The 12,161-nt window shown below is 33.8% G+C and overlaps 1 protein-coding gene across 1 annotated transcript in view; it reads right to left on the reverse strand.

The window, feature by feature from the left end:
- Positions 1 to 12,161, reverse strand: part of DMD (dystrophin) — a 2,084,073-nt gene that overhangs the window by 1,237,388 nt on the left and 834,524 nt on the right. The window contains 2 exon segments of the mRNA NM_001003343.1: positions 696 to 869; positions 1,260 to 1,370. Of these exon segments, the coding sequence (NP_001003343.1) occupies positions 696 to 869; positions 1,260 to 1,370 (285 nt within the window).

Raw genomic sequence — 12,161 nt, forward strand, 5'->3', positions numbered from 1 at the left:
ACAAAGGATACAGCTCAAAAACCCCATAATCTTCTGGAGATTTATGTTACAGGCTAATCAAAAGTCTTCCATGCCTTTTTATTCTGTCTTTGAGGTCTGGTGGCATTGCAGTGTACATCCAGCACTGTTGTCTAATGGAAAGATACTAGGGTTTGGAGAAAGAGCACCTGGATTGGAATCTTGCTTTTGCCCTTCACCACCTGCTTTGTCTTTAAATTGTCTCAATTAGTCTGTAACCTTGAGAATTAGACGTGACTTGTGTAGATCACTTAGCTTACTTGGTTTTCATTTCTGGAATGGTGTGTATTATTGTAGCTGTTGCTATTACTGCTGTTTCCAGACCAATATATTGCTTTTTAAAATTTCCATTTAAAATATATATTCAAAGTATGATGAAAATTAAATAAAGGGATTCCCTCTTATATTTTTCATTGTCCTTAGAGAATTACAGATTCTAAAAGACACATATAGAGGATGTATTCAAAGGCACTATTTCAATAAGTCCTTGTCTCTCAATACAACTGTGCTAACTTTTGTTCTTAATCTTAAAATTACATAGTGTAATGATTAGAGTTATGTGAAAAGGATCTTCTATTATAAAGGAGGATAATCACATACCTCCTTATTTTTTCCTACATACTGTTTAATAAGGAAAGTCAAGGAGTAGCTGTGTATTTGCTTCCAGAAATACATACCACACAATGATTTAACTGTGACTGTACTACTTCCTGTTCCACACTCTTTGTTTCCAACGCAGGTAAATGCATCTTCACTTCATCTAAAATCATTTTACTTTCTTGTAGGCGCTGCTCAAAATTGGCTGGCTTCTGGAATAATCGAAACTTCATGGAAACATCCTGCAATTTTTTCTGTAAAGACAATATAAGCACCCATATAATTTTACATTACAAACAATAAGCAGCCATATATTTGTTAATAGATTTTTCTTTATTCCTGAAGATATTAAAGATTAAAAAAAAGGAAAGCAATTTTTTTTCTACTTGTCTAGAACAAAGAATACATACATTTGGGAGAATTCGGTAGCTGTTCTTAATGTGATACTAAATAAAAGGTAATTTATTAACCTATTTTATCCTTAAAATGTATAACCCCCCAAAATCTGTATTATTTATGTATCATGTTGTAGTTTTTAAATAATGCCCTTGATCCCAATTTTTCTAATAATCAAATTGTCTAATACAAACTATATTTTAATACCCAATTAAAACAAATTCCTTAGTTTATGCAAGAACATGTACCTGTGCCACATCAATTTGGGATAGTACCCTTTGGGCAGTCTCCTTTCCCTGGTTATGTTTCTTCATTTCTTCTAAACTGATCTCATGACTTGTCAAATCTGATTGGATTTTCTGTTGGGAGGACAGCATTATTAGTCAGCATGTTCTGCAGGATATTGCAAAGAATAAGTCACTTTCCAAGAAGATGGAATTCAGGAACTCTCTTAAAGCATTATTACAATATAGCCTCCTTTAAAATGACAATAGTTTTGGGTTTCTTTTTTTACTTACCCAAAGTTATCAAAAATGAAATGGCTTATTTCTCTCCTATTTGGGTTATTATGAAAAAGAAATTATCCTTTCAAGTCAGGGATAATGCATAGGTATTTCAGATATTTTCAGAAGGAAATACCAGTTTATATCTAATATGAAAGACAGATACTCCCATATCTTTGAATTTACACTCAAATCTGACCAAAAACAAGGTAACAAGGTATCTATCTGTCTGTATATCTATCTATCTATCTATCTATCTATCTACCTATCTCATAGCTAATTGTAACAAGGATAAGATATGAGAAAGTTGCATATGGACAATATTCATTAATAGTGATCTTTACTCAGTCATTCTGTACTATATTTCAGTTAAATTTCAGGGTAATTATGGATTTACAAAAATGAAGTTAAATCTTTTAATTGACCTTGGTTTTTTGTATGTTAGGTACTTAAGAGCTTCTTAAAGAGACTGATTTTTGAAATTTAAATAAATAGAAAAATTCCTGTATTTTCTATACTGAGGAGACATTTTTGATGGAGTTCTATTCAAAAGTATGTCTCTATTTGACTTGTACACTTCTGAGCCTGCTTCAGGAGTTGGTTAAACCATGTAGTGTGCAGAGAACAAAAGAATAAATTCATGTATTTCTTTCTTCCATTCTTCCAGATCCAGGAAAAATCAGCAAGGTGTCAATTTATTCTAATTTAAATTTTGGTTGCTCTCAGATTATCACAACTAAGTTAGGAAAGAAACTGATTAACCTAGACCAGAGTGCCCATAAAATTTCCATGCAAAACAATTTATATAATGAATTTTAGTATAACCTAATTTATACCAACTAAAGTCAATTCCAGTACATATTACTAGAAAATAACATCTGTTTGATTAGCAGTAGTTACCACAGAGAACTACAACCCTGCAATGAGTAGTGTGAATTATCCTAAGAAAATGGGTCAAATGGTGAAGGAGTTACTTAGTATACAAGGTTATAAATGTAGAGATATGCCTTCATATTATTCTTTAACATACTGGCCCTTACAATTATAAAGACTAACGATAAATTACTTAAGCAATTATAATTCTGGCAAAAAATAATTAAGAGCAAAGACTAATGCAAATACATACTATTTTTATTTTTAGTATATATATATGTATGTGTGTGTATATATGTGTGTGTGTGTATATATATATATATATATATACACACATATATATATCTTCATTGATTGAATTACTCCCTTATATAAGAAAAAGTGGTATATGCTATTCTCCAGAAACCATAGTTTGGGGGTTAGGGATCCATGTACGTGCATAATAACATTATTCATAAAGTTATAAACACTAAAGTACCTACAAAATTAATGGATAGAGTGCAGGATAGAGAAATACATAACAAGGAAGTTAACAGATGTCATAAAAGAGGTGATGTTAAACGGAACTCTGAATAATTAGTAGGCATTCCTGGCAGTAGCAGAAGCTTTGTGGGGGGGTGGGGGGGTATGATCATAACAATTTAATTGGAAAATGCTCATCCCCTCATAAAAGTAGGCCAATAGCAACTGTGTCCCTGCCATATAAACCTACCCACTCCCAAGTCATAGATGATTAAAAGATGGACAATGCTTGTGCCCAGTTAGGTCCATCAAATTGTCTCTCAGAAGTGATGGGACAAAGTCTGACCAAGTTCTATGGGTGCTAAGAATTCTCAATATGCCAGGAGACTGTGCTTATGAAATTCCCAGTTTACAGTGTCAAGTGAGGAATAGTAAAGATTGATGATTAGAAAGAGAAGATAGAAGTAGATGCAAAAAGAAAGAGAGGTAGAGACAAAAATACTGATTACTTTCAATCACAGGTTGAAGTAAACGGCATTTTCCAAAGATGGCTGTAACAGCAGTTCCATACTACATGCTCTTCTTACCACTCCCCCATTAAGAGGTAGAGTTTCTTTACCTCTTTAAATCTAGGTTGTTCCTTTGCCTGCCTTGACCAAAAGAAGAGGGCAAAAGTAGTGCTTTGTTAGTTATGGGAGAAGTCCCTAAGAGGACTAGTAGCTTCAACTTCTACCTTTTTGGAACATTCACTCTTAAGACACTCCCTCTTGGAACATATCTGGCATGCTTTGAGAAGCCTAAGCCATGTAAAGAAGTGGTGGGTAAGTGTTTCAGTCAAAGATCCCAAGTGAGCTTTAAGCTTGCCACAAACATCAACTGCTAGATATGATTGAGCCATCTTGGATGTCTAGTCCAGCTGAGCTTACATATCACTGCAGTGCTGCCCAACAACTGCCTACAATCACAAAAGAGATCCCAAGAGATAATGATAAATAGCTGGTGCAAGTGACCAAAAAAGCAGTGTGCACCTGTAAAATTAGTATTTATTTCAGTGTACTCAAATGTTAGAGGGCCCTAATGAGGATGAGGAAAGAACCATGGAAAACAGGAATTTAAAAGATATAGAAAAGAAGGAAAGCATCAAAGAAAGAAGAGGAAGAATCCTAGAGAAAGAAAACATCCAGGTAAGAGAAAGGGTGTCACTTCAACCATGTGATATAAGAGTCTTAAAAATGAGGGAGAAGTCAACAAAACCAAGTTTGAGACATGTCAAATGAGGTAAGTTCTAACAAGTGTACACTAGCTGGTCAATAAGCATTGTAGCTAGAACAGAGTCAGTGGTAAGAGCAGAATTAAGTTTTCCAAGGCTGAAACCTGATTAAAGATCAGGAAACCCTCATCTATAAGTAGTTTAAGTTATTTCTGAAGAATTTTGTCTCTCCACATAATGTAACATGGTCAATGAGACTCAAACACGTATTAAGGCTATGTAAAAGGAGCCAAGGGATGAGAAAGATTTTTTAAAAACTGAGAAGATAATTGATTTTAAAAACCCTGTGGGAATCCCGAGAGAATGAAGAGAAAAATATCAATAATCAATAAAAAATTCTGACAGAAAGACAGCTGCTACTTTTTCAGAAGCCAAAGGCAAGATACAAAGATCATTTTTGATATAGGAAGACAGAAAGGATTTCTTACTTGATGCTTTCTGTAAATCAGAACAGAAGAGCATTAGGAGAAATCTAAATTTGAATTTCAGGACTCTGGAGGCACCTGGGTGGGCTTAGTTAAGCGTCCAACTATTGATTCTGGCTCAGGTCATGTTCTTAGGCTCATGAAATTGAGTCCTGCTGAGCTCAGCCTTCAGCTCCTTGTTTAGCAGGGAGTCTGCTTTAGATTGTTTCCCTCTCTCTCTCTCTCCCGTTGACTCTCCCCTTGCTCATGCACATGTGTTTGTGCTCTCTCTCTCCTCTCTCAAATCAATCAATCTATCTTTAAATTTCAGGTCTCATATTTACCACCTGAGCACCAAAACTTTCTGAAGCTCAATTTTCTCATTTCTACACTGAGGATGATGACAATGAGCCAATAATGAAGCATTGTCAGTAGTCCTGGGAAAATTCTCATGTTTGCAGTAGACAACTACACTGGTCTTGGTAAAAAGATCAGGTATTATGGTGTATGTAAAAATACTTGTTCAAGTTTGCACAAATATTTAGTTGCAAACTGTGCCCTTATGTAGTATTTATTTATAAGGAAGAAATTCTTTTGGTATCCAGTGAGGAAGAGAGAGAAGAGGGTTGAGGAGGAGTCTAAAGATAAGTGATAGAAATTGCATAGTCACTGTGGAAACTGGGGATGGAAATTGATGAGAAAAAAATTTTTAAAAGATACTCAGAGCAGAGGGACCAAATTATGCATCTGCAACAGTATCTATTTACATGTTTTTAAACACTTTCATTTGTCTAGCACTCAAGGTACATATAGTAGAGGGAAAACTGAATTATACACATATTTCTTTAGCCTTTTATATTAGAGTGGCAAGAAAAGAGCACTGAAAGGAATTTGTCATCATCATCACCACCAAAGCAGACATCCATGTCAGCTTATATACCAACAATTCATATATAATGATTTAATCACCTAATCAAACTAAGATGTAAGTGTTTATCATCCTCATTCACAAATGAGAGTAGGAATGTTGACTTGTCCAAGGTAACATACTTAGGAAGTAGCAAACTCAATGTCCTCTCAACAACTATACTTCCTCTTAAATTATGATTCCAAAATAAATGTATCCTCCATATGGAAATTTGTCAGACGAGAGTTCATCCCATTGTGCATTAATAGTATTTAGTTTATGAATCCAATTCAAGAAACAAGTTCTGCATCTACTACCCAATTCCATATAGGGAGCACAAACTACTGCCCCTCTTTTTTTAAATTTAAATTTGATTAGCCAATATCTAGTACATCATTAGTTTCAGATATAGTGTTCAATAATTTATCAGTTGTGTATAACACCCACTGTTCATCCCATTCCGTGTCCTCTTTAATGCCCATTACCCAATTACCTCATACTGTTCCTATTCTTAAGGATCCTTTGTTCTAGAAAGATAGAACATAGAGGTATAAATTAAAGTTAAAAAGCAGAAATATAGGGGACCCCTGGGTGGCTCAGTAGTTTAGCGCCTGCCTTTGGCCCAGGGCATGATGATCGAGTCCCACATCGGGCTTCCTGCATGGAACCTGCTTCTCCCTCTGCCTGTGTCTCTGCCTCTCTCTCTCTCTCTCTCTCTCATAAGTAAAATCTTTTTTAAAAAGCAGAAATATATGTAATATAATTTAAAAAACATGCTATGTGATAAAAAAAGAAGGGATGTACTCATTTCTACTATAGAAGGTAAAATTTTAAGAAATTGGCATAATTTAAATTGCATTTGGCTGAGAAGGGGGTTAAGAGGCTGAGTGTACTCTTAGAAAGATCACCACTATTAAAATCATTGAAATTGAGAAAATAGTTTTGAACACCATATAAAACTGGAATTTTATTATAATTTACAGACAGCATTTCTAGAAAATTTCTCACATCTATAGAATTGTTCTGCTATGATTAGAGATAAAAATGGCTTTATAAATTAAGTAGATTATGTGATTATGTGAGAAAAAGCACAGTGAGTAAATATATTTCAAAAATTAAGGGTAAACATCTGTTGTATAGAACATCTCAGAATATTCCTTTGTGATATCAAGAGGAATACAGTTCTTTGGCCAAATTACCCTTTTGCTTTCTCTCTCTGTCTTAAAAAAAAAGGTTAGAGGGGGTGCCTGGGTGGCTCAGTCAGTTAACTGTCTGACTCTTGATTTTAGCTCAGGTCATAGTTTCAGGGTCTTAAGATTGAATCCTGTGTCAGCTCCACACTGAGCATAGGGCATGCTTAAGAATCATTCTCTCCTTCTCCCTCTGCCCCTCCCACCCCAACTCTTGTGTCTATACTCTCACTGTTTCTCTCTAAATATTTAGTTATTTAGTTATTTACAAAAATCCTTTTGCTTTTTTTGTTAGAGTACATCACACAAGTAGATTTGGGAAAACGTATCTAATACACTTAATGAATATATTCAGTAACAAGAATTCAATTCATTACTAAAAGTATAAGATAAAAATGGCTATCTATTTCCTTTCAATTCTACTTTGGGAAGACTGTGTAACATGCATTCACTTCTAATTAACTTGTACCTTTTACAAATTAATTCCACAATTCTTACTTTCAAGTGATAATTCATTTTTAGTTTGTACTTAGGACATAATTCGTCACCTACTTTTTAAAATCTCATCAGATTATTATTCTGGAACTACATAATTAAAAATTGTTTATCACTTTAGGGTAAGTTTATTGTGAAATAGAGAAGTGATTTGTTTAAATAACAGTATTATGGAAACTTCCAGGCAGATGGGACGATCTCCTATTTGAAAACTCTTCTAATAAAAAGACGCACACTATATCGTCTTTCCTGACATTATGTTCAGACAATGAAAAAGTAATACTATAGAAGAAAACACTGAATGCCCAGGGTCCTGGCATCAAGCCCCACATCAGGCTCCCTACTCAACAGGGAGTCTGCTTATCCCTCTCCCTCTGACCCTTCTCCCCATTTGTGCTCTCTTTCCCTCTCTTTCTGTCTCAAATAAATAAAATCATTAAAAAAGAAAAGTTGTAAAAACACTATAATTTGAGTTCTATTTTCACCTAAGATATGCATCTACCAGGTAATGGATGAAAACTGTTTGAAGAAAACAAATTGATCTTGTGAAGTTGTCAGCTTGGATTTATATAAAATCAGTAATTTCCAACAAAAACAGAATGAAAGGAAGTAGCAGATCAGGGCTACTGATTTAGAACATCCATGTACACTGTAATAGAAGTTCTCATGTCTAAAGCCTTTCAGGATCACTAGATTTTTTTTTTCTTCACAAAGTGATATAAGGTAAATTATGACATCATGCCATTACCAAGAAAAGACATGTGACAATACTGCAATTATGTTTATAACTAGCACCATACACAGAAAGCAGTAAACAACAATGGGAATAGAAATAACCATTTATCCATTAAAGATGGTAGAGGGCAAATTAGAGAAAAATTAACCAAACTTTAAAGACATTTCCAATATAGTATTGTACCATTAACTGAGAAGAGAGCAGGCCTTTTCACTATGATTTACCTCATCAGACTATTCTCATGTATCAAAGTAATGACAAAATGGCAAGCAAAATGAAGCTGTAGCTATCAAAAGTATTTAAAGAAATAAAGGACACTTTCTATCAAATGATTGTTGGAGTATTTGTGAGGTCAAATAAAGGAAATGATTCCAGAGAAAATCTAAAATATTCCAGAAAGAAAAAAATTATAAGATGTCATGTGGAGACAATTAATGGAGAAATGTAACACTATTAGATTAGTCATTTTATAACAAATGACAATTCTGAAATTACACCCTCCAGAAGAGGAAATAGCCACAATCAACAGACTCACAAAATTAGAAGAAGAAAATGTACTGAAGGATCTTGGATTATTTGTACTTTTAAAACATTTGGGAACATGAAAAGAATGCACTAATTATGGTAATGGGCAAAGAATTTTGAAAAGTTTTAGAATATACACTTCAGTATTTCAGTAAATATAAAAGAAAAAAGAAATTCACAGTTATTTTTTATTACTGTTTGTCAAAAAGATCCTAGAAGTTAGACAAGATAAAAAGCATTTTATCTATAAATTAAGCTCTGTCAAATGGAGAAGTTTTGACTTTTCTCAGGAATATGCAACAGGCCAAAGAGCTTGTTGTATTATAACTACTTAATTAGAGGCTCTTTTCAGGTCTGTGAGGGACACTGGAACCTAGTACATATTTAATAAGTTGAGTATATACATAGCTGTGATCATGTGTATATATACACACATAAATATACATATACATGTGTGTGCAAATTTATGCCATAATGGCAAACATTTTATTTTATTATTTTTTTTAAGATTTTATTTATTTATTCATGAGAGACAGAGAGAGAGAGAGGCAGAGACACAGGCAGAGGGAGAAGCAGGCTCCACGCAGGGAGCCCAATGTGGGAATCGATCCTGGAACTCCAGGATCACGCCCTGGGCCAAAGGCAGGAGCTAAACCACTGAGCCACCCAGGGATCCCAATGGCAAACATTTTAATATCATCAAAATAAATTTAGCTGTTAACTTAGTTCAGTTATAAGTACTTTGGTAGAGCTTTGCGTTAAGAAATTTAAAAAATTAGCTGATGACTATCTTCTATCCCCCTTCTATCACTCTGATAGTAAATTTGAGAAGAGAACCATTTTAAACCAAAAAAAAAAAAAGTGAACACTCTGTGGAATTATTATTCCTTGTAATACATCTGAGAACCAATATTATTCATAGTTACAGTAATGATAATGATGCTAATGATAATAGAACAGTTCATTATACGTCTACATTTTCAAGCAATTATGATTACTTTTAAAATTAGGTAAGTGGAGAGACAAAACTTTGGGAGAAATTTGGAATAGTGCATAGAAATTTGAGGCAGTGTAGTGGCTAAAGGTTAATTTTTTGCTTGATAGAGAGCTAATTATCAAAGTGGAGAAAGAAGATCTGAGTTAAAATCCCAGCTTCAGTGAAAATGCTTTGGAAATGGAATCCATTAAATATATTCCACTATGAACAATTGAAACATTGTAATATTACTATGCAAGGTCTTATAGTGGACACCAGGATGGTCAATAATAAATATCTTCCATTTAAGTTAATTCTGAGTTTTTAACAAAATTCCTCACATTTCACCCTTGACTATGATTCAAAACAATGGACTAAAGGAGAAAAAATAAGTGGGAAATATCAGAAAGGGAGATGGAACAAGAAAGATTCCTAACTCTGGGAAACGAACTAGGGGTGGTGGAAGGGGAGGTGGGCGGGGGGTGGGGGTGACTGAGTGGCGGGCACTGAAAGGGCACTTGACGGGATGAGTACTGGGTGTTATTCTGTATGTTGACAAATTGAACACCAATAAAAAATAAATTTATTAAAAAACAAAACAAAACAATGGACTGAAAAAAGTTGACGGTAAACTGAAATTACTTTTAGTATACTATTTGGGATATTCTCTATTCCATAGTATCTTTTAAAATCAACTTTATTGAAGTATAGTTTATCTACCATAGGATTCAATAAATGCAAAATTCAAGAAATTTTAGCTAATTTAGAGTTGTGCATTCATTGTCACAATTTGATTTGTACAACATTTCTGTAGCTCCCACAAAAAAACCCATGTGTCTATTTTCAGTAACTCCCTATCCCCATCCCCAGCCTCAATCGATAATCTAGCCTGTTCAAATAGTCTCTTAAGCTTAAATATTTGACTTAGCTACTTCATTAAATTGTTATAATTAATTAAAAAAACACAATGCAGGTGCTTTGAAAATAGTCGCCATTCACATGGTACAGTCCTTGAAAGGCCTGGAATACATGGAAAAGTCTGGAATATGTACCTTCCACTAATCATTCCTTCTCACGTGAAAAATTTTTATTATGTACTACTCAAAGGTTTCGAAAGTGTTCCAAAGTTCCAAACCTTGACAGCATCATAAAGCACTATGACAAGATATTGTCACAATACTATTTTTTGGTCAATACCATTAATTCCCATTTTAAAAAATGGTTCTTGATGATTGTGGTAAACTTGATTGGTCAACAATTCTTTGATTTTCATCTTTCTTTCCTGCCATTTTACGGCAAGATGGCAAAACCCATTTTGGTTTTGTCCACTTTTTTAAAAAAAGCTCCTAGCACATTTGTCTGGCATATATTTAGTGACTAAATATGGTAAATCTTTGTGGAATTAAATACATTCATCAAATACTTATTGAGGACCTGCTAGGCAGTCCTGATCTCTTGTAAACTGCCCTTTCGTGGGTAGGGAATAGAGGCTGACAGGGAAAACAATAACAATAAAGCTAATATAAAAATAAGCAAGGACATTTCAGATAGTCATAAATACTACAAAGAAACTATAATAGTGTATGTAATACTGAGTGTTACCTGGGTGTGCATTTTAGATTTATAAATTCACTGTCAGCAATTCTGGGAATAATATCTATTTGTGTAAGAAAAAAAAAAAAACAGGAAAAATAGGTTGAATTTAAATTGCCCCAAAATATTCAGAGTACTTCAAGAGTCTTCACTGTGACCATAGCATAACATAGCTAGCTTCAAGTTTATATTTAGAATGTGTAGAATTTTTATAACAGGTTGCTGTAATTGAACTGTAGACTTAAGATGTAGACTTTTGAGTTTATAATATGAAAGACATCCATCTCTTTATCGTTATACATCCGGTGAGGACAAGATACTGTGCAATTTTTCCAAGTGCAGTCAATGATGTGTAGCACATTTCTAATCTCTTGTAGCTTCTATAACACTTGCTTGCAATTATTTCCCATACTATTAAACATATAAAAATGATAAGAGTCATTCTAATTTGGGGAATAACCAGTTCTATATGGTAGCACACTCAGGTAGCGCTGCAGTGTTGGAACAGATTTAAAATTAATCCTATTTACATTGCTAGGTAAAGAGAAAAGAAAATATTTCTGCCACGCCTATGTGGGGTTTAATATCAGAACTCAAATGTCTGTAATAGATCTCCATATTCTACTTCTATGGTAAAATTATTCCATTATCACATAAATCCTGAATGAATTCTGCTACGAGGGTTTATACTGTCTAATTCATAAATCAGTGAAGTAGGCTATAAAGTTAGACTGTTCTGAGTCGTTTGGCACTCAAATGTGCCTATTTACACTATAAAAGTCATTTTCATTCTGTAACAAAATCGTAAGCTTAATCTGAGAGACCAAAATCTGCATTTAGAGCTTTATTTTTTAAGCCATTGATTTTGATAGTTTGGAATGCTTACATTTAAAAATGGCCAAATATATTTAAACCGAGTTACAAGATTTAGCTTCAGTAAACCCAGGAAGACCTCACTTATGAATTGTTTTGATGTATGGATAATGCAGTCAGCTTAAATTAGCAGCTTTCCTTAGTAAAAAGATCCTTCTTTTCTATTTGTTGACACTAAGTTTTAGTCACATTGCTAATGGGATGGAAAAAGAGATGGAAGGAAGAAATCTGTTCTGTAGTGGACTTGGCAAAATAAAGGAGGACTTTTCTTTGTTGATTATGAGGTCCTCCTCTTTGATGGTAATTTGTTTCCTAAATCACTTTAAATTTTTTTCTCTGAACT

Source organism: Canis lupus, chromosome X (assembly GCF_011100685.1).
Source record: "Canis lupus familiaris isolate Mischka breed German Shepherd chromosome X, alternate assembly UU_Cfam_GSD_1.0, whole genome shotgun sequence".
In the NCBI taxonomy this organism is placed as follows: Eukaryota; Metazoa; Chordata; class Mammalia; order Carnivora; family Canidae; genus Canis; species Canis lupus.